At 44.1% G+C, this 24,195-nt stretch overlaps 1 protein-coding gene across 1 annotated transcript in view; it reads right to left on the bottom strand.

Annotated features, from left to right (window-relative positions):
* Positions 1-2,134: 2,134 nt before the first annotated feature.
* Positions 2,135-24,195, bottom strand: part of slx4 (SLX4 structure-specific endonuclease subunit homolog (S. cerevisiae)) — a 37,155-nt gene continuing 15,094 nt past the window's right edge. The window contains exons 14-19 of the mRNA XM_062535512.1: positions 23,989-24,156; positions 21,081-23,086; positions 20,473-20,566; positions 19,605-19,904; positions 3,977-4,344; positions 2,135-2,307 (exon numbers count right to left, since the gene is read on the bottom strand). Coding sequence (XP_062391496.1) covers positions 2,135-2,307; positions 3,977-4,344; positions 19,605-19,904; positions 20,473-20,566; positions 21,081-23,086; positions 23,989-24,156 — 3,109 coding nt within the window. The remainder of the gene's footprint in view (positions 2,308-3,976; positions 4,345-19,604; positions 19,905-20,472; positions 20,567-21,080; positions 23,087-23,988; positions 24,157-24,195) is intronic.

Genomic DNA, 24,195 nt, shown 5'->3' with positions numbered 1-24,195 from the left:
GCATCTTGCTTCAATACTGTGGACACCAACAGTAGCACTGCTAATGTTTCCTTCACCATTGGAACCTTGACCTCTGCAACTGGATTTGTCAGAGGTGGCTAAAAAGTGCCCGATTATCCATTGTGCCTAATTCCACCAACTTCTCTCTGATTTGCAGGTGTTTCTCCACAAACCTAATGCTCAGTGGCACAAGCTCAGTGTAGTGTACTGTGATGTCAGTCTGTATCGATTTGTTCTAAGTGAGGTAAGAAACGAACAATGGTGAGCGAGGCTGTGGAATGTAAACGATGGGACATTAAGTTGGATGCCAGCAGAGCTGACTGTATCATGGTGTGGCAATAGAGCCCATTTTATCGCCATGGAATTCTGTATCAATTGTCACATTGATAAAATGTACCTTGGTCCGTGTCTCAAAACATAAAATCACTTGAAAAGCCCTTGAATTTGACACTGAAGAATGAGGGAAACTGATCATAAATATTAAACTAATTTATTTTGCTCACATTATTAAACCCTTTCCACATGTAATGTTGTCATTTAAAACAAATGGTTGTATGTTTAATCATTCATTAAAAAGCAGTAATTTGTTCTCATTTACATTTAGTCATTTAGCTTAGCTGATTCAAGGTATTTTGTGACAGCAATATGTAAGTACTATTCACATCAAATGTTTTACAATCAATATATTCAAAATAAAAATAAATTCATTAATTTAATCCCAACATAGTACAAAGTACATTCATCAATGGCCTCCCAATTTCAAGCAGATGATGGGGGGCAGGTGAGCTGTAATCTGGGAGAGACTCCAAAAGCACCCCATTCAGCGGAAGAGCAGGACAGACACAAGAGACCCCAGCAGGAGCAGGAGACTCCGCCCCACACTCGGGGCGCTGTTGCACAGGTCCCCCTCACAGCAGCTCACACTAAGGGCCACAGGGCCGACCTGTTCCGACAAGTCTCCGGTGCAGAGACTGCTGGAAGCACATCCTGCCAACTCGACTGTCTGCCCGTTCACCTTATCTGCAATAGTGGTTGGTTAAATGTTTAACGGTTGAGAAAGTGGACTGGGATTAATAGACTTGAAGGGGGGGGCGGGGGGGGGGGGACCTCACCTTTTGCTATAATACAGCGGTCCTCATTTCCAACACACGACAGGTGTTTTGTGCAGTCAAATCCTTGACAGGTGAAACACGTCTTCCCATTGGCAGTCATATTTGTTTTGAACTCTAAAATAAAATGATCACATTATAAAATACAAAAATACACAAGTGTGTATGTGTACGTCTCTGTGAACAAAATTAACATAATAGCTATGTTTCGTCATGTCGAGTTCTTTCACACAATATCTACATTATCATGCTGCTGACATTCCGAGAGATTAAATATTCAACTGAATTTACCAGGAGCGTGTGAATTGCAGTTGTTCACTCTGCAGCACTCGGTGCTTATGATCTTCCTAGCAAATCCATAGTTCAATGACCCAGAGACGCACAGAGCGGGTGACATACAGCTCTTCGAATTTGTGCTGACGTTTGTACCATCTGTCAGGGAAAAGGAATAATGTGATCATGCCAGTCAGAACTGTGCATCAGATCAGACAATGCAACAGCATCAAATGGCTTAGTCTTACCTATGTATGTAGACACAGTCTGGCTGGCACACAATCCTGTACTACAGGTCACATTTTCTGTGCAAGACAGGGAAGGATCCGGAACACACTGATAGCAAGAGAGTGCAGACACTAGAGGCAGACATACAGAGCAATTAGTTTAAAAAGTCTTCTCTCGAGATGCTGCAGATATATCTTTATGGTTGTTGTTATTGTTCATGACTTCACTTTAAACTGTTAATTGTAATGTTTTTTGATGTCATTGTAAGGAGCTTTGGACAGAGGTGTCCGCTGTGAACCGTACATATACAACTGTAGCGCTTTAACCTTGAGGAAACTTGCACAAACATACAACAAAAGGCAAGCGAATCAAACAGGTAGAGCAAACATTAGAGAATTACCTTCAGAGAAGAGCACGCACAAAAGACTGAAAGTGATGCTGGGATTCATCTTGATTGAAAAGATACAGTGCACTGTGAAGACTCTGTATATATTGTCTGGAGGAAGGCTGTAAAGACTGGGAAACTAAAACTTAAAGTCGCTCCACAGTGTGTGGGAGGGGCTTGGCTTGATTGCTTGATACTGCACACTGAGAATACGCATGTTTGGCTTGGCAGCTGGCCGTGGTCCTGGAGTGCCAACAGCGTAGATCTGCTGAAGCCCTCTATGGATAAGGGTGATATACTGTAAGCTTAGAGCTACAAATGACACAGAGCAAAAGTGGGAAAGGGAGGCTTTGGAATGCCAATGTACCACATGCTCTGGCGTTCCATTTAGATGCCCACCTCACCACCCGCCCATCTAAATGGAACGCCAGAGCGTGTGGTGCAGTGAGCATCATATATATAAAACATAAGTAACAAGGCTGGCAGAGAGTAACAGGGTGGACAGCATGTAAAAGTAACGTAAAAAAATAAAAAAAAACCTGTTGACTGATGGGAAGGATTAATCAGGTCGGCCAATATTACTGATGTAATGAACAAAAGGAACTCAACTCCTTAGGTACTTTCCATCTGAAAATGGATCCAACTTCCTGAGAGTCAGGTGACTAGGAACAATCAAAGGGTGTGTCCAAAATGATTTTCTTTAAAGTAACGGGGACAGTAACAACACAGATTTTAAATATCAAAATATATTTTTTTATAGTATTACTACTATATTTGCAACTTAAGTTAAAAAAAAAAAAAAAAACATGACTGGGGAGTGGACATTTGTGCTTGTGCTTATATCACTGTCAGAGTAATTGTTTTAGAGTAAATAAACCCTGAGGACATAAACTTTGTTTCACGTAGTAGATATGTGTTTAATTTTGAAAAAAGGTTGAAAAAATAAGTATCAACCCATAGGCCTGCACAACAAATTTGATTATGTCATGGGGGCACAAACATTACCCTTTGTTAAGAATGACTAATTTACAGTAGTCAGTATGTCCTTGTTTAGTAAAGAAAGATTTGAGAGGCGGCACCAACGAGATCAAAGTCTTCGCCTCTTCTAATACCAGGGTTGGAAAACGTTTCCCAATCAAGGGAGGCCTGACATTCTTCAGGAAGTGAAAATAATAAGTGAGTCTGGAGGCCAGGCTACATTTGTCTGGCTCCTTTTTCTAAACTTGACTCATGGGATATTTGTATTTTAGTATTTACTGTACCATGGGTACATGGTGGTAAAAACAAATCAGCAATTCAATTGGGGAGAAACATCTAGTAGCTGACTACATACCTTTTGATTTGCAACATTGCATGTGGCCTGAAAAAGGAATTTTGAGTGGTCTGCGTGGCAGTTTCAGTACTGATATACTGAGCGCTGAGATTCTTGATTTGACAAAATACCAATTCTAGTCAGAGCAAAATCTGGAAAAGATGGTAAAATGCAGTAGGTACAGTAGCAGCTGCAGTGGGCATTTAAAGATCTTTATGGACAAAGCGTTATAAAACAACAAAACAATTATTTTAATTTCATAATGACCATATTCATATGAACAATTCTTAAATTAACCTGTACATATCTGACATTTCATAAAACAAAGATCAAATACATAACAAAGACAACTAGCGCACAAAGTCTTCAACTGAATTCTCTTGAGATGCCTCCCAAACAAAAAGTCACAGTCAGTTCTCGAAAAAGATCATCAGGCCAGACAGCAGCCTCCAACATGTCAGAGTGAGTGCATTAGTCCGCATGATACACTTCTGTCAGCATGATAACACTGCGTAGTTATGCACTCACCACTCCAACCCGCTTATGAGACAACATCCTACCTGCTCCTCTGTCCACCTGCTCCTCTCCTCATCGCACATGCAGCTCAGTCTGGAGCTCTGGCCCCTCCGCCCCTCCTCCTCCCCCCTCTCCCCCCTCTCCCCCTCGCACCTCCCTCAGCCGCCGCTCTTGCGCCCCTGGCCCCCGCCGCCGTCGTCGGTTTCTTCCTCCTCCTGCGGGACGGGGCCTTCTGGCCCGGCTTGGCCGTGGTGAAGGTGATGCACTGGGCGTCCAGGAAGTCCAGCAGCTTGGCGGCGGCCAGGCGGATGCCGGCGGCCTTGAGGCGCTCCTGCAGCTGGGACAGCGCCAGCGGCCGGTACTGCAGCACCTGGCCGTGCAGCTCCGGGTCGGACAGGATGAAGCGCCGCACGGCCTTGAGCTTGTCGGCGTGTTTGGACACCGCCTGCGAGGCCGTCACCGGGCCCTCGCTGTCCGAGGAGGAGTCGCCGTCGTCGCTCACAAGCAGCTCAGGGTTGGACCTGAGGTCGGGGAGGGAGGAGGAGGAACGTGTCAACAAGGTGGAGTTATTGACCACTTTGGACCAGCTGTGGTTGAACTCAAAGGGATGAAACAAATGACTCAAACTGTAGATGCATCATGCAAGACATATGATATTGGAAGTACTAATTCTGTGTCATATGTATGCACATGTATGTACAGTTACAGTAATATATCTGTATGTCTGTATGGTACACACAACCTACTACTGCATACACTCACATCAGCAAGAACCCACAGCTATGGAAAAACAAACATGCTTACACACACAGCCAAGTTTAGCAGCGAAATACAGCTTCTGTCATCTGTTATCAGGGATTTTCGAGATCCCTGATGTACTTTTTCAACCGTGTGTGCCTATTATAACACAACATGATTGTGTTGTTAACCCATATTATGGATGTATTCCAATGGGAAGATTAAAAATAATTGTTTTGGAGGAATATTAAATGCGGACAACTTTTCATTACAATGAGATGGCAAGAAAATAACCGCACCGGGTCATTTTTGACCCACTTGTGCATCTATGTGGTAAAGTCTTGGAGCTTTCTAACTGGCACCATTTGATTGCATGGCCTTGAAAATGTGGGTTTAGCAGTTAATCAACAGTCTAGCTTATTCAGAAGCCGAGATATTACAAATTAAAGTGTTATTCAATTAGTGCATATAATTAGATAATGCCTAATTTGCATATTGAAACATAAAATTCTTGAAAACTTGTAATACATTATTTTCTTATAATGTAAGTAATCAACTGGGTAAGTTTCATAATGATATTTGCTAGTTAAAAATTTTACCCTATTCAACTAGTGTCTCGCCAATATAACTTTTAAACTTCAATATGGCCGCCACAAAGACATCTGAGCAAATGCAAACATTGATTTTCTGACTCCTTATACAATAACCTTTCCAAAAATGTAGCCTATAGTTTAGCAAATCCCCAAAAGATTCCCACAAATATCCAGATAGCAAAACCTTTTTGGTTTTTTCAGTATTCCTCTGGCATATATGTAGCCTACCTGGCTTGATTATGGCACTGGCTGGCATTGGCTAGAGCAGGGGTCGGCAACCTTTGAGACGTCTAGTGCCAACTTCAAAATTTCTAGTCAAAGAGTGTGCCACTATCATCAATTTTTATCTGGGGTTCGTAGTTTGTCACTTTTAATTGTAAACACGACTCGGAATTGTCCATGGTGAAACGGCTGCCGATAGGGCTGAGCACACTTTTCATATGCGAAAATACCTGCTCACACAGGTATGTTGAGCCGAACACTGACAAGAGGGATTGGAAGATCCTGCTGTCAGTCTGAGATTTTTTGTTTTTGCTGATGCTGGTGGCGCGTGCCAGTGATTATGCCTCGGCGTGCCAGCAGTGGCACCCGTGCCATAGGTTGCCTACCCCTGGGCTAGAGAGTGGCAAGCCGAAGTAATGCCAAACATCATAGAACAGACCTTATGGCTGAATTGTGAGTTTTGATTGTTTACCCAAAGAAGATTATTGCCTGGTTGGCTCGTATATTTTTAGTAGCATTTAAATCACTCTGGTGCACTCCTCGTGTTACACTTAATTTAAGGCGAGACACTAGGCTACAGGTGAATACGGAACTAGCAGTTATCACTATGAAATTTTCCCAGTTGATTACTTCCATCAACATAAGAAAAAAATGCATGGCAAGTTTTCTGTAATTTAATGTTTAAATATGCAAATGACGCATTGTCTCATTATGCAGTAGAATAATTTGCATTTTAAAACATGGCATCTGAACTTTGAATGAAACTAGGTTCAAAATTATTTTTTCATTGTGTTAATATTAGATGGGAGAAAAAGTACAGAGGGAATTATAGATATAGGTCTACTGCATTCGCCAGGACTCCCAGGGTACCCGCATACGACTGAGCTGCATTCTCCAAGACTCCCAGGGTACCCGCATACTACGGCAGATCGAGCGGCATTCTCCAGGACTCGGTAGGCTATAGCGCAACCGGCGTTGGATTCTCCTTTGGAATTGATTCCCTACAGTGTTAGAATCCTGGACGTACTTCCATTTTTCATATAGCTTGGTGAGTTGCCTTAATTGTTTTTGTATTTTTAATACCGACCGTCTCTGGCATGGGTGAAAGTAGTAGTCCTAGGCTAAAGAAGGTACCGCCGGATGCTACCACAGATAGCCTAGGCTACATATAGGCTACTAGTCCAGGCAAAGTGTTTGACCCAAAACTAATTGCAACAGAATTTATTTATTTTCTTATTTTTATATTTCAATTGGTGATCTAAACACCATAGTAAAAGTCCATGAAAATCCAATTGGTGGAAAGATGTTAAATTGAGGGTTGTTTTTTATGCATCAGGATTCGGGAAATGCCGCAAAGCATTCTACTGGACCCCATTTATAAACGGTTGCACCAACAAGGATTAAATTAATCTTGGTTTAGGCCTAATCAAAGATTTGTAAATCTAGGTTTAAATTTAATTCTAGCTGTGTTGCACCACAATTTTAAGTAGCGGCCTATGGTTTAACAAATCCACGATTAAAATGTTAACCTGCGAAAATTTTGAAGTCCGCCATGATGGATCAGTGTAGCCTACATAAACAGTGAGCAACAATTTAAGCAGTGGCGGACCGTCAGGGCCTTCAAGGCCTTCTCTGAAGGCCTAACTATTGAATGAAATATACTAGTGTCTTTAATAACATTTTACTTAACCATTTATTATTTGCTCCTGCTTCTCCTTCCCCGATTTGATTGACAGACTGTCTGAACAAATAGCGAGAGTGTGCGATATATTTTCCTCCAATCCCATGAGTTCCCTTGTTAAGCCACGCATCAACAAAAATAATGTATAGTGTCAGCTGGACTAGCAGATATCGATAGTGCTAGCTGCTACACATAACGTCAGCTATAACTGCACGTAGCTGGTCACTGCAGGAATTGGTAAGTTTTGTTTCATGTTTATTTCATAACATAAGACTTGAAATAGATGCTTGTTATCTGGCCCTCTACTATATAACAAACGTGTTTTAGTGCTGTTACGACTAGATTGCTTGGTACGACTAGATTGTGTGCTAGCTTGAAGTTGTGTGCGAGTTGATGAGACTTTGGTGAAGCTGTCGGGATCGGCATGTCAAACTGTCATTTGGTTCCCTGCCCTCCAAGGTCTGGTTTACTGCCAGTCTACTGCCCTGCTAGTTTAGTCCGACTTTTGATCTCTTTGAGTTTTGTGGAAATTATTGGTGAAATCCGTGGCATGGCCATGAGCTGAGAATTATAAGGTTCTATCTCCACGTTTGGTCTAAATTGAGTTTTTGACATAATCTGATCCATTAGGTGTTTATTAATGCCAATGCCAATGGCATTCTGAAATAGCCAACAAGCAGTGGCAACATTAGGGCAATACGTTTTGTGACTTCTATGTTTAATATCATGGGTGGTGTGCTGTGACATTTTCTGTTGAGACATTTCTCATAGTGTACCGTGAAGGTTTGGCAAACACTGTAGCAAAGATACTGACTGTAGGGCCTAGCCCTGTAGTTCCACATGACTAGCTTTTGAGTAGCCTAATCGGAGCAGCAGGGAAGCAACCTAAAATAATTGCACTGTACAAAATAGAAGAGCTCTACAAACAGTCTGAAGTGTCAGCAAAGATAGTCCAGATGATCCCACAGCAAATGGCAAATCCCTTCGACGACGATGCTGATAAGCCAGTGTTAGCAACATCCAGCGACAAAGGTGAGCGTATTCACTTAAATTATGTGTTATTATAATAATTGTAGGCTAATACTGCCGTTTTAGCTGGCGTTAGGTGTAGGCTTTGCTAGCGAAATGACGTTGTTGAAAGTGTGTGCCGATGTAGCCTGGAGGTATAGGCTACAAAATGTAACGTTAAACCTAACTGTAACTAGGCTAGTTCAGTGTAACAAATGTTTAATCTGTGTCGCCACCTGACGTTACATCTAACAGGAGGCTATAGCTACAGTTACAACTACATTTATTGTGCCGTACTAAACTGTTTCAAACCGTTATAAAGCAAAGCAAAGGTGGTATAGCTGCATTCCTATCACTGCCATGTTTAATTGAGTTCCTGACTTTTTCATTTAATATTATGACAGATTCTTTATTGAAACGGTACCTGTTTGAAAATTCCTCATCATCATAAAACTCAATTGGATTGAGACGGTCTCTAATTTTCCTGGACTCGATTTTCCTCAAACCATCTGATGTATGCAGCCATTTCAGGAATGTAAACCAATTAATGGTTAAACCTTGATTTAATCCAGGTTAAGACTTAATCCTTGTTGGTGCAACCCAGGAATTGTAGAATCTTGCATTGTTGAGTAAAATTCTTTTACATTTTCAAAGATACAACTCAATTTATACTTGGGCTGGGCTTACTTCAAAAAATGTTTCTTGCAAAGTTGTTATTGAATAATACCAGAAAGGGTCTGCTGTGAAAGGTTTTCAATGTAAATTGAATGGAAATTCTCAGGCCTCTATGCACACTTGGTCACCCGTGCAAAATCGTATAGATCTTTTTGGGTGTGGCGCTCACATTCATGTTGATTCAGTCTGGCGCATTGTTCAAGAAGGTGGTATTTATCCTTTTAATTAATCAGAGATGTGGCGTAACATAGTGTAACATAGTTTAAACCAATGAGAGTGACATCTATCGATCCCTTTAACAAGCAGCGCAACTTCAAACTGTGCATTGGTATTTTGATGGTCACCAGCACATTTGAAGGAATCTGCATGCACGTGAACAGAACAGAAACATGTATTCCAATAAGCCATGCTTTACCAAACCTAGTAGAGTATAAGCCTGTACTATTGGGCAGCTGTGGCCTACTGGTTAGGGCTTTTAGCTTGTGACCAGAGGATTGCTGGTTCGATTCCCGACCAGTCCACAGCTGAAGTGCCCTTGAGCAAGGCACCTAACCCCTCACTGCTCCCCAAGCGCCGCTGGTTGGGCATGGCAGCTCACTGGGTTAGTGTGTGATTCACCTCACTGTGTGTACTGTTCACTGAGTGCTGTGTGTGTTCACTAATTCGGTTAAATTGGGTTAAATGCAGAGAAACGATTTCCCTCACGGGATCAAAAAAGTATATATTCTATTCTTTCTATTCTATACACATCTGCACTTGTCTATTATTTAAACTCAATGGCAAAGTGAAACAAACTTCATATACACCGTTCCTTTCACTATTGAGTATTGACTGACAATAGGTTACTATCGAAAACATAGCCTGAAAAAAGCAACACTTGCCCCAGTAATGTTCAAATGACTGAATAAAAAAAACCTAAAGACATTTATCCTGCAGAGGAGTTGCATGCTTACATCTCATGACAGTGCGCCTTCAGTTGTGCTTCATATGTGGCCTGATGACTTTAATCCGTCATTACCCATTTTTAAATGAAGAATAACTACTCATTTGTGAGATGTATTTTGTGATATCTTTATTCTAATTATGTTTCCCATTGAAACTTGTATTTTGTAATATTTTGCATGGATGTGTGCTGTAGCATGTTCCTTTTATGAGAGAGACAAGGTGCGTTGTGCACCCACCCACCCATATCACTATTGGTAATGCACTCTTAAAATAACATAAAAACAGCTTGCCATGAATTTCTTACCAGGTTTCCCTTGGTCAGTAGCACAATCAATGTGCTTTAGGTATTGTACAATAACAACTTTTAGATGCCAGACCACTCCTTATGTCGTTAATTACCACAACCCTTGGCGCATTGCTCAATAAAAGAGAAGCGCATGGCGAAAAACTTGAATCTACAATAGGAATAAGCGTTGTGTCGTGATGATTATAGACTTTAGACTTCACTTTAGATCATGAAGTCTAAAGTCTCTCAATCTCTTGGATGTCTTTTTGATCTTTTTCAATTCTTGCTTCGATGCTGTCCTCTTGCTTCGATGCTGTTCACTTGTTGTGAATGCTGGTCTGGTGACCTGCATAGCATTGTTGACCTCAGCACATGCAGGCATGACAGCAACCAGGTCACCTGCTGCAACTCATGCCTCTACCTTCTACCGGTCTTAATCTGCATTGCCATTTGTACTTTTGGAGATGGATGTAATTTTTCTTTTGCTAGCTCACTTTTACTCAACAAAGGATTCCATTCACTATGCTAAGCTAACTAAGTGGGGTTGCTGCTAGACTATGACAATGCAATGCAAATGTTTTTGCTCACTTATCTAATTCTAGGAGGTGGCGTGTTCCTTTAAGTTGGGCTGAATTATCAACTACCGTTAGGCCAAATGGAGGGAATTCTCCCATTCACACATTTTTTTTACGCGCTTCAGTTACACGTATAGGGCTCAGGATTGTGACCTGAAAACTTTGCGGGCAGCCATGTTGGCAGCATCAGTCCTTAGTTTACTATGCGCCTTGCAAGGATTTACTCCCGCCTGTTAGTGTGTTCCTGTTACTTAGTTTTTGCCTTCTTGGTCGTATGTTGCTGTGTAGTGGGGTGTAACAGCGCAACCCACGATTGCAAGAGGAAAAGAATCGCTAATACTATACATTCTCTGCTAATTGCCCTCTGCATCTGAATGAATGGATTATTACGTTCGGAGAGCTACCAACATGGTGGCAATATTCCTAGAATGCAACGGGTGTGCCTGAGGCCTATTCTCCCATTCCCGCTTCTGTCACATCCATAGCGTGAAATCAAGGCGGCCTAGGCGTAGTAGTGATTTATTTAAAAAAGAACCAGACTGATCCACCACCTCCTTAATTTAGGTTGACATGAAAATGTGGATGGTGGACTTTCTCATTGACCTTCTGAATGCCATTTAAATCCAGAAAGAACACAAACCAGACTTTGATTTTGAACTGACTAAAGAATGGCCTACACAGTAAAATGGTGTGTCATCATGACACACCATTTTACTGTGTAGGCCATTCTTTAGTCAGTTCACCATGCTTACATTTTCAAAATCAAAGTCTGGTTTGTGTTCTTTCTGGATTTAAATGGCATTCATGAACCAAAGACGGTATATCAGAACAAGCTATGTATTGATGGTTGATGGTTGATTGCCTCTTTAAAAACAAACCTCAAAGCAAAAGTGACATTTTGTGAAGTCAATTCTTTGTTAGGTGCAAAATATAGGTCTAAATCAGTTGTCATGAAATGTGTAACGGTTGCCATGGCAACCACTAGTTTTTTTTTATACCAGTTTCAATCTGAAAATGTTCAGAACTTCAAACTGTACAATTGTACCAAGTTTCATGCTTTTATGAAAAAACGGGACTTCTTTATCACATACTGTATCACCTGTACTATTAAAGCTCATGAAAACTGTCAAAAGTGCACTTTTTGGCCTTTGACCTATGCACAAAGAAAGCCGATTTTGACAATGTTCCACCACTTGGATTTTCATGGACTTTTACTATATGATATGGGAGGGTTTCAGGAACTAAATACAGAAAAAATCATTTCTGTTGCAATTAGTTTTGGGTTGGGTATTTTTTTCTCATAGAATGCCTGGACTATACCTACCTAGCGGTACGCAGTAGGCCTACCAAAAAGTGGAGAGCAGGTGCTACGAAAAATCTGGACTCAAGCAATTGTCACATTTCATTTCTAATAACACACTTGTCTCTCACGATAACTTTCATCTGTTTCCACCAATGTGATGTATAAATTAAATTTAGGGTAGGCTATAAGTCGTGCATTACGGACAGGCTGTGAGCGCGTCTCCAAAACCAAGTGCAACAGCGCCATTGCGGATGAGGATGCATGTTTCTTATGATTAAGGTTTGTAGCCTACTGTATGTTGTAGCGTTGTTTTGTTTCTATTAGGCCATTGATTAAATTGACATTGTTTTTTTATTATTGCTTATTTTTTTCCATAGTTATTGTTAGGCTATTATATAATTGATTGAATTTTTGACTTTATAGTTTATTTACTATTGTCCCATTTTAGTCATTGTTTTTATTCTCACACGGTCAACGTGGGCTTGGATATTCAATTGAGATTTGGCCTTATTTTCCTTACCTCTTCATTCAAGGCAATGTCAGTGCAACGTTGTGCTCTGTGCTGAAGCGATGAAGTCGGCAAAGTTGATGATCATCATTCATGGCATAGATGGGCCAGCAGTTGTTTGCAGATTCAGCCAGTTGGCAGAAAACAAAAGTGTAGGAAAATGTCCCTGCAACAAGTCTGTGAAATTAGGCTAATTAAAATAAATGGCCCGCCAGGGAACAAACTAGTCTAAAATCACTTCAATATTTTAGCGATTAATTAGAGGAAATATTCAATTCAACCACTGCTTATACCAGCCTCATAAGACATCTTAGAAAGGAAACTCCAAGTACTCCAGAGGGGAGACAAGAGAAAGGGCTATGAACGTAAGAATTCTAGAAAACTAAACTTTATCAATTGTCTGATTGAGGGTTTGTGTGTGTGCACATTTTTCATTTGACCCTGTTATATGGATTTGCAGATGGAGACCATCCAAACGTGTGCCTTACTGCTATGGGTTCTTATGTTTGCTTTAGCAAGATCAGAGAATGGTAAGTCAACTTAAATTAATTTGTCAGAATAAGCATGTGTTAAAACAAGCTTTAAGAACCATGTACGTGGGTCTCAAAAAGTATATACTGTAATGTATGAATGAATTAACCACAGCCTTTGACTGTAGTGAGTCTCTAAATGTCTAAACTTTTCCCCCCAAGTACCACCACCTACATTCTGACTTGGCTTGTGTTATTATTACAGAGCTAATGACGCTCAGAAGTACAGAGATAGTGAGCCCCCACTGCCATGGGAGTATCTCCTTGTCCTGCAACATCAGCTCCCTTGATGAGCCCACCATCTTCCTGTTTGCATGGTACGCTCCCTATGGGAGACCTCTGTGTGAGCTGAAGAATGGGAACATAAGCACCCATGACGGAGTGAACTGTGTCTACAAAGACCAACAACTGGTCTTGACCATTCATCACACAAAACCAATCCATGAGGGGAAGTATGTCTGCAAGCTGCGCTCCAATTTAGGAGCAACTCATGCCCTCACACACTTGAAATTACAAGGTTGGTAAAAAAATAATAAAATAATTGCATGTAAATACATTGAGCATTACCAATGTGTTTTAATTGAAAATGACCAAAATAGTCATTTAAAAAAACAATGCATGGTGAATTTTGCATGTTAGATGTTAATCAGTAGAAAAGGACACTGATGTTCCAACTAGTTTCTCTAGAGCAACTTGAGAAGTCAAAGTCAATTGTTCAGGGGCTCAATTAAAAAGAAAAGAAAATATGTAATTGAATTGAATGAAACGCAAACCCCTCTGATGAGTAACTCCTCCACCTCTGTACCTGTCAGAGTGCCTCCACAGCCTCCATGTCCACAGCCGTGATGGAAACTCGACGTGTCGCGCCAGAGGCGTCTACCCAGAGGCCCACATCCACTGGTTCCAGGGGTCCAAGAACCTGACCGCCTCCTCAGTGGCCCACCCCAGAGTACGGTATGAGGACGGCACCTATGAGATAACCAGCACGCTTCTCCACCGACCCCACTCCACTCTGAACTGCTCCCTGTGGAGTCCGAGCTCTGGGAGATACCTCAGCAGCACACGTGAGCAGACGACTCCAGAGCAGCACTCCAGGGCCAACAGTTGTGAGACAATCGGGAGCGTTTTGGCAGCTGCGTTCATCCTACATTGGGACATAATGCACTAGATTTCTTTCTACAGCCTGCTGTCGGTGTATTCCGACTATTTTGTATCGGAGTTATGATCAAACTTCATACTGCAAAAGACACTACTGTGTTACTGTAGGTGTGCGTGTGTGTGTAACTGCCGGGGGGACCCTGAGAGTAAATCTTCTTTAGACCCCACTCCACTCCGAACTGCTCCCTGTGGAGTCCAAGCTCTGGGAGATACCTCAGCAGCACACAGAGACATGAAAAGATGGAGGGATTCAGAGGGAGCTCCAAGGCCAACAGTTATGGAGGCGCGGGGACTACTGTGGCCGTTTTAGCAGCAGTCATTCTGTTGTAAAGACTGATTTGCACTGTGCATTAGATGATTAGGGTGCTGATGACTATGGGGAGGGGGAGGGGGGAGGTGTGTTTTTAATAATTTAAACCGGAGTGTGAACATCAAGGGCTCGGTGTATATGAGATTGCTCACAAATGTGTAGTGCTATTTAATTTAAGCTATTTAAGAGAATAAATGTTCATGAAATATTCTGTGTACACTTGACTGCGTTATTAAGCCTAGTGAGTTGGTCTACTGACGGGATAGGAGATTTGGTGGACTCGAGTGCTGAACCACTGATGTGAAAGTGGATGAAGTTGCTGAATGCAAAATGGACAGACCAAAGTGGAGATGAAACAGGCCATTCCTCAGGCTCAATGCAGACTAAGGCTGAGCTCTGTTGTCCTCACACAACATGGGTGTTCTGATGATGGTCTTCCATGAAGGGCTCTTCTAGAACCCTGGATCCAGGACACTATGCACCCTGATAAAGTCCCCTTGGCCTTTGGAATTCAAATAACCCCATGTCAACACTTAACATACTAAGAGTTTGACATGCTTTATGTCAGTTATTAGCTGTTATAATATATAATTAGCTGGTTTGAATTGCATTGAGCTCAATGAGAATGAAACCAGAATGAGCACTGCTCTCCCACATCCATGGCTAAAGTGGCCGTGAACAAGGCACCTAACTCCTCACTGCTCCTTGCGCAGACAGCTCACTGCGGGTTAGTGAGTGCTTCACTTCACCTGTGTATACTGTATTTCACTAATTCACAGATTTGGATAAATGCAGGGACTGAATTTCCCCTGGGATCAAAGATATATACTTAAACTGCATGAGGAAAAGGCAAAGGCAAAGGCAGCTTGCAGCTGTGTTGTGTACCAAGAGCAAAAGTCATGAAAGAAGTTAAGCTTAATTGATTGGATTAAAACCACCATCTATCAGAATGGAACTTGGATTATTTCTTCATCATCATCTAAATCTCAAAGAGACTCAGTCTTCCTCTGCTACAATCAGAAATAGGGGACTGTTGAAAATGTCAGACTTTTTCTGAGATGTTTGTCCTTGTTGTCATGTCAGTGCTCTGATTTCAATAAATAGTTAATTTGCAGCAACTTTTAATATTACTTACATATCATAATAATGCATAGCTTAACTAGGCAATCTTCTACATGATTGAGCTACCTCTAAAAATATTTGTCAAACTTTTTGCGTATTTCTAATTCTGAAGTTAAAAGGAACAATTTAAGAGGTTAACACACTAACATTTTGCAAAAATGTTTTATAAGGACCACCCTAGTGAAGAGGCAAACATATCTGACACCGATCACAGAGACCTTGCTTATATTCCCACCGTCACCTCACCCCACACACAGTCTACTCCTAGAGCGTTTACTGTGAAGTTCCATACGCTTGGATATCCTTCATCAGACCAACGATTCGGTGCTTCTTTTGGATTTGCTTTCTGATTGGAGCCAAAGGTTCTGGCAGGGAACAGAGGAGATAGATGTGCAGGTTTCCAGCCATTTGTGAGGTCACACACTGATGTTGGACAAGGCGACTGGCTCTCAGGATCAGCTCTAATTCATCCCAAAGGCGTACTGTTAGGTTGAGGTCAGGGGGACTCTGTGCAGACCAGTCAAGTTCATCCACACCAAACTCGGTCATCCTTGCCTTTATGGGCCTTGCTTTGTGCACTGGTGCACAATCACTTTGGAACCGGAAGTGGCCATCCCCAAACTTCCCACAAAGTTGGGTGCATGGAGTTGTCCAAAATCTCTTGGTTAATGCTGAAGCATTCAGAGGTCCTTTCACTGGAACTAAAGAACAAAGCCCAGCTTGGGGATGGCCCCTTCCTGTTCCAACATGACTGTGCACCAGTGCACAGAGCAAGGTCCATAAAGACATGGATGACAGATTTTGATGTGTATTGATGGAATTCTCCTTTAATGTCACTAATGCTGATTATTCAATGATGCATTTGAATTGAAACATTTAAAATACTTTCACAGCAAAAAAAAATATATGCTATTAATTTAGATGAATTAATCACAGAGTAAGTAATTAATTAGATTTAAAAATGTAATCGATTGACAGCCCTAGTTGTAAAACTAAGGGGAAATGATTTCTGTTCGACTTACAAGCGCCATCTACAGGGATTTTATAGTCATTAATTTGAACGTCGAGAGAAAAAAAAGATAGTTGCCTACATAACTTGGAGAATAATGAAAGCATATTTAATCAACAATGATCATAGTTTGAAATGAATTGCACCTTTGACTGTCTTCGCTCTTGAAAAAAAATGAACAAATATAACTTCAAAATAACTTTGGCATATATGGTGATTCAAAATTATAAGGGTTAAAAGGGCTCACTCCAAATTATTGTCTAGGGTGTAGGTGGTCATAAATAAAATTGGTATCAACTTAAAATAGGCTATTGTCTCCCATAATTCTCATAGTTCTGCCAAAGTGTTTGTGAAATATAATTATCTGCAATACAATGGCTTCAATTTGGCATTTATGCAAATATAATTTGGTCAAATACAATCATCAACGCATGAAGCAGTTTTAATTATTAGTAGCCTAGGCTGTACATACTTTCTTCAGACACTTTTGATATCCCTTTTTCTCCAGTCACTACTATCCCTTTAAAGATGAACTGAACTGAAATTTGAAATAAATGTGATATAACAGATGTATCTTATTTCTTCTCATTGGTAAAATTATTAAAATGGCTGGATTTGTTAAAAAGGATCAATTGATACGGTGAAAGTGGTGTTGTTGTTACATAGGCGCCGCCATGTTGGATTTCAACAACCAGCTACGTCACTGGCATGGTAAGCTGCTCTGTGGCTAACTAGCACCTATGACTAGCACTAGTTGCGCAGCATCATAGATAGTGAGTCTGCGGCTAACCAGGGCCACAATGTCAGTCAAATAGTTTTGGACGGGCCTTCCGCAGGCAGCGTAGTCAGCACTACAATACATGATAAATGGTAATAGTAAATGTACTGCAAATGTGCTTTTTTTCAGCCTCTGCGAGCACCCAAAGCGCTTTACATTATCATGCCTCACATTCACCCATTCACACACTGATGGTGGAGGCATACAAGGCGCCAACCTGCTCATCGGGAGCACTGGGGTTAGGTGTCCTAGAGCTCAAGGACACTTCGACAGGGTCAGGAAGAGTTGGGCTCTGTATTATATCCCCATTATTTCTCTTTTGACAATTTGATACAAGCTCTCATGGGGTATTTGTATTTGTATTTATCCTTTGTTTTATCAGGAGAGTCCCACTGAGATCTTGGGGCCCTGGGAGAGCAAATGTACAATATATATAAATAAATATTATGTATAATATGCAGGAGGAATGTATTTGAAAGCTAAACTAAACAGCTGAGCAACAGGACAAGGGAATACACCATCCTAATGATAGCTCAACATGTCAGGTGGTGGTAAAACTAATCAGCAGTTTAATTGGGGAGCAGAATCTAGTGGCTGACTATATACCTTTTAATTTGCCACATTGCATGTGGCCTGAAAAAGGAATTTTGAGTGGTCTGCGTGGCAGTTTCAGTACTGATATAGTGAGCGCTGAGATGGGCATCAATTCTTGATTTGACAAAATGTTAATTCTAGTCAGAGCAAAACCTGGAAAAGATGTTAAAATGCAGTAGGTACAGTATGAATGAATGAATATACTTTTTTGATCCCGTGAGGGAAATTAGTTTCTCTGCATTTAACTCAATTTAACCGAATTAGTGAACACACACAGCACACAGTGAACACACAGTGAGGTGAATCACACACTAACCCAGAGCAGTGAGCTGCCTGCCCAACCAGCGGCACTCGGGGAGCAGTGAGGGGTTAGGTGCCTTGCTCAAGGGCACTTCAGCCGTGGACTGGTCGGGAATCGAACCGGCAACCCTACAGTTACAAGCCCCAAGGCCTAACAAGTAGGCCACGGCTGCCCCAGTAGCAGCTGCAGTGGGCATTTAAAGGTCTTTATGGACAAACAGTTATAAAACAAGCTTTCTTTTAATTTCATAATGACCATATTCATATGAACAATTCTTAAATTAACCTGTACATATCTGACATTTTATAAAACAAAGATCAAATACATAACAAAGACAACTAGCGCACAAAGTCTTCAACTGAATTCTCTTGAGATGCCTCCCAAACAAACAAACACAAAAATCCCACCTCAAGTCACAGTCAGTTCTCGAAAAAGATCATCAGGCCAGACAGCAGCCTCCAACATGTCAAGAGTGAGTGCATTAGTCCGCATGATACACTTCTGTCAGCATGATAGCACAGCCCAGTTATGCACTCACCACTCCAACCGGCTTATGAGACGGCATCCTTCCTGCTCCTCTGTCCACCTGCTCCTCTCCTCATCGCACATGCAGCTCAGTCTGGAGCTCTGGCCCCTCCGCCCCTCCGCCCCTCCTCCTCCCCCCTCTCCCCCCTCTCCCCCCTCTCCCCCTCGCACCTCCCTCAGCCGCCGCTCTTGCGCCCCTGGCCCCCGCCCCCCCCGCCGCCGCCGCCGGCTTCTTCCTCCTCCTGCGGGACGGGGCCTTCTGGCCCGGCTTGGCCGTGGTGAAGGTGATGCACTGGGCGTCCAGGAAGTCCAGCAGCTTGGCGGCGGCCAGGCGGATGCCGGCGGCCTTGAGGCGCTCCTGCAGCTGGGACAGCACCAGCGGCCGGTACTGCAGCACCTGGCCGTGCAGCTCCGGGTCGGACAGGATGAAGCGCCGCACGGCCTTGAGCTTGTCGGCGTGCTTGGACACCGCCTGAGAGGCCGTCACCGGGCCCTCGCTGTCCGAGGAGTCGTCGTCGTCGCTCACAAGCAGCTCAGGGTTGGACCTGAGGTCAGGGAGGGAGGAGAAGGAACGTGTCAACAAGGTGGTTATTGACCACTTTGGACCAACTGTGGTTGAACTCGAAGGGATGAAACAAATGACTCAAACTGTAGATGCATCATGCACGACATGATATTGAAAGTACTAATTCTGTGTCATATCATATGTATGCACATGTTTGTATGTACGGTTACAGTAATATATCTGTATGTCTGTATGGTACACACAACCTACTACTGCATACACTCACATCAGCAAGAACCCACAGCTGTGGAAAAACAAACATGCTCACACACACAGCCATGTTTCAGAACATGTACCCTCACGTCTCAGCATAAACACAAACACAAACACAGCAGCAGCAGCACAGTTTGCTGACCTGTCAGAGTCCTGACTCGCGTCTGTAGAGGAAGCGTTGGAGCTCTGCGAGAGGGACAAGGGCTCCTGGGCATCCAGGCTGAGCTGCACTTTCTTGGGAGAGACAGCAGGGGGCGCCCTGGGCTCCTTGAAGTTGAGTGACTGGGCACAGGAGCGGGCAGGAGCGGGGACCGGCTGAGGTCTGTGGCCGTGTACCGGCGCCTCGTCCTCGGACTCCGAGCTCTCCAGCTGATGCGTGTACTGGAAGATCTCCTTCAGCTTCACCACCATCTGCCGCTTGGGGAGCGGACGCACTCCGAACCTGAGGACAGCCAGAACATTACACAGAGTTGCAAGCATTCTGGTATTCTGATTTTATTTGATTTTATTTCTTATCTTATTTATCATTGTGTTTTCAGACACTATGGGTATTTCATGTTTTTGCTGCAGTGTGTCTTGTCCTTATGTATACTTGTCTGCTGGCTGCACACAAATTGCACCTTGGGGACAATAAAGTTACCTTGACCAGAATTTGTCATTTAGCCTATACTGTAATTCCTGAGTTCACTCTGTATCATATATGCTCACCAAAAAATATAACATAGACATGGTACACGTGCATTAATGTGTATCAGTAATATGTGAGTCATGACAACTAAATGATTCATCATTGATCAACTGATGAACTCATCATAGCCAATTTAAAAACAACTGCTAACACTTTGTCCATCTGTGTGAGACTGTTATTTCACATGGCTTCAATTAATGGCAGTGAAAGACTGCATGGCATTACATAAAGGTGTTGTTAAATAGAAATGTGATGGTCTTTAAGGGAAAATAACATGATTTGAGGCATGTCTGTATGCTGAGTGTGTTGGACTGTATCCTACCTGTTGAGTTTGTTCTTGAGGTCTGGCGTGTCCATGTCTGAGTAATGGGGCATTGGGGTGATGGGCATCAGTGGGCCGGCCTTCTTAGAGGCCACTGGAGAGGGAGAACAGTCATGAGATGAGAACCATTCAAATTAGCACCAAATCTCCACACACACACACACACACACACACACACACACACACACACACACACACACACACACACACACACACACACACACACACACACAAATAAAGTGAGGAAAAAATAAATGTATATGTAAAAAATAACGACTGACAATAGCTCAGAATCAGCTGCAAGTTAGCCAAATGTAGCTGCTCCCTTAGTTAAGTAGATTTTAGGGTCAAAAAGAGACATTGGGGTCACCCACAGCAGTAAGACTGCAAGAGAGCAACCTTGTCGGTGCTACAGATGAGAGTTTGCATCGAGTGCTGCTATAAAGTGGTGAGACAAGTCTTGAGATATACATGTAGTGGGGAAAATGTGGCAGTCATGCCACTTAAACGGAAAATGGGAATGTTGCTGATACTAGCTGTTATTTGTTACAGTTACAGATATACAGCATATGACAAACAACAACAAAACAACAAAACGGGTGGAGTACCTGGAGTCCTGAGCTGAGCCACCCTCTTGGCCGGGGCGACGGCACCCAGCCTCTGAGAGAGAGGAAGAGCAGCACCTGCTCCCTCCTCCTCCTCCTCCTCCCAGCTGTCCCACAGCTTGGGGTCCAGGACGCTGGTGCTGGGCTGGGGCTCAGGTGAGGCGGCGGGGGGTGTCCTGTCTGTGGTGACCGGTGCCTGGGGCCCGAGCGGAGTGGTGCAGCTGAGGCTGCCGTCCCCGTCCCCGCTGCTCTCCAGGCGCAGGCTGAAGCGCGGTTTGTGGAGGTCGGCCCTGCAGTCCCCGAAACCCCAAGAGTCGTCGAAAGCCATCGGGGGCTCGTCGAAGGCCGCCGCTTGGTCATCGCAAGCAATGGGCTGTTCCTCGAAGGCCACTGGAGGGTCATCATAAGCCATCGAGGGCTCATCAAACGGCATGGGTGGCTCGTCATAGTTGCTGAAGCTCTGTTGAGATGGTAACTCATCTTCGTCTTCATCCTCCACCTCCATCCCTGTCTCTTTGATCTCCGTCTCCCTGTTGTCTTCCACCCCATTCATATCGACCTCTTCTGCACCAGATGTACGGTGTCCAGATCCGCCTTTTCTTCTCTCAGAGCTGCCTGGGTTGCTGCCTTCCCTGGAATCCTTCTGCCGACCAGTGGACTTGCTTGTGCATGCCTCCTCTTGATCGCTGGAGGGGCTGACATCTTGGAGATGGGAAAAGCCCAGGTGGCCTCTGCTCTCTGGACTGCCATCCGATGGCGCGCTGCCTCTAGGAGCGGCTCCGCTCTCCCGGACATGCGGGCTCTTCTCCACGCGGCTCACGAACGGCGATTCGGAGGGAAGATGGGGGCTCATAAGGGACTCTGATTCGGAGTGCAGAGGGGTGCTGCTGACAGGGTGGCCGACCCTCCTGGAAGACGGTTTGTCCACGGAGGCTCCTCTGTGTGAACCACAAGGGGTGAGGTCAGAAATTGAGCTGAACCGCCTAGGGAGGGACTTCGGAGGTAGGAACACCGGAGAGTCATCTCCAGTGACGTTTGATCTGGTTTGGTCGAGCTTAGTCTGGGCAGGTGAGGTAGCTGTTTGATCGGAGACTGAGACCTCTTCTGACTCCTCCTTACAAGAGATTTTATTTGGAGATGGAGCTTTAGAATGTCCAGGAACTGATGAAGAGGAGGACGACGATGATGATGGCTGTGACGATGAAAATCCAGGGAAGAGGCGCGTGCGACGCATACTGCTTTCGGTCTGGGTGGAGCTGCTCTGTGTCCGGTTGGGTATGTGTGGGGTGGACGGGACCAGCCAGGACACCTCGGCCGAGCCGTCCAGCAAGCTCTGGACTCCTGGGGAATCTGCAGCGCAGGGAGATTCGGGGCCTGAGGGGGTTGGATGGGCCTTAGGAGGGGTGTCTGAGGATGCAGACTGGGAATCACATGGATCTCTCAAAGGCTGTGCTGTTTGGCTGGCGGAGAGGGAGTCTTTGGCTTTTGCTACATCCTTTATGCAGGTGTAGATTGGGGAATCTTCTAGAAGGACAAGGGGTGACTCGATGCGCATGGGCTGAGGTGGAGAGGGAGACAAACACGTTGGGGAGTCATCGCTGGAGTCCGACAGCACTATGAGCTCAACCTCTTTAGAGCACTGGTCAGTAAAACTACCTTGACTCCGATTGCTTGAGGCCAGTGCCTCAACTCGGCTGGCTTGTTTCTCTCTCAACTCAGGGGAGATTTGAAGTCTTTGACTTGCATATGAAACTCTGAACTCTGGAGACACTGTAGCCCTTTGACTTCCTTGTGTACCTGTCACCTCCGAGGATAATCTAAGCCTTTGACTCCCCTGTGTAATGGTCAGTTCTGGGGACATTCTAAACCTTTGACTTGCACGTGTACCGGTCATGTCCGAGGACATTCTGGGCCTTTGACTTGCATGTGTACCGGTCATGTCCGAGGACAATCTGAGCCTTTGACTTTCATGTGTACCGGTCATGTCCGAGGACAATCTGAGCCTTTGACTTGCATGTGTACCGGTCATGTCCGAGGACAATCTGAGCCTTTGACTTGCATGTGTACCGGTCATGTCCGAGGACATTCTGGGCCTTTGACTTTCATGTGTACCGGTCATGTCTGAGGACATTCTGGGCCTTTGACTTGCATGTGTACCGGTCATGTCCGAGGACATTCTGGGCCTTTGACTTGCATGTGTACCGGTCATGTCCGAGGACAATCTGAGCCTTTGACTTGCATGTGTACCGGTCATGTCCGAGGACATTCTGGGCCTTTGACTTTCATGTGTACCGGTCATGTCTGAGGACATTCTGGGCCTTTGACTTGCATGTGTACCGGTCATGTCCGAGGACATTCTGGGCCTTTGACTTGCATGTGTACCGGTCATGTCCGAGGACATTCTGGGCCTTTGACTTGCATGTGTACCGGTCATGTCCGAGGACAATCTGAGCCTTTGACTTGCATGTGTACCGGTCATGTCCGAGGACATTCTGGGCCTTTGACTTTCATGTGTACCGGTCATGTCTGAGGACATTCTGGGCCTTTGACTTGCATGTGTACCGGTCATGTCCGAGGACATTCTGGGCCTTTGACTTTCATGTGTACCGGTCATGTCTGAGGACATTCTGGGCCTTTGACTTGCATGTGTACCGGTCATGTCCGAGGACATTCTGGGCCTTTGACTCCCCTGTGTAATGGTCAGCTCTGGGGAGAGGCCTGGCACGGGAAATGAGGGCTCACAGGTAGGTGCAGGTGGACTGATGGAGAGGTCAATGATCCGCACAGAGTCAGGCTTTGACCTGGTTTGGCGCTGGGTGGCTGGGGCAGGGGACGGTTCAGCATATTCGCCCCAAGACTGGGAGAAGAGGTAGTCAAAGCTGTCATTCAGGCTAGCATCTGAATGTGGCACGGGTTCCGCATGTGGTTCGCCACCTTGATCATCTGAATGTCGTTCGCCACCTTGATCATCTGGATGTCGTTCGCCACCTTGATCATCTGGATGTCGTTCACCATCTTGATCGTTTGGACGTGGTTCGCCATCTTGATCGTCTGGACGTGGTTCTCCATCTTGATTGTCCTTCTCACTTGTACACTCATCATGGGTTTCCATAGCAGC

Source organism: Sardina pilchardus, chromosome 1, assembly GCF_963854185.1.
Source record: "Sardina pilchardus chromosome 1, fSarPil1.1, whole genome shotgun sequence".
NCBI classification, from domain to species: domain Eukaryota; kingdom Metazoa; phylum Chordata; class Actinopteri; order Clupeiformes; family Clupeidae; genus Sardina; species Sardina pilchardus.
The sequence above is the reverse complement of the archived record's forward strand: the minus strand, read 5'-3'. Positions and strand labels throughout refer to the sequence as shown.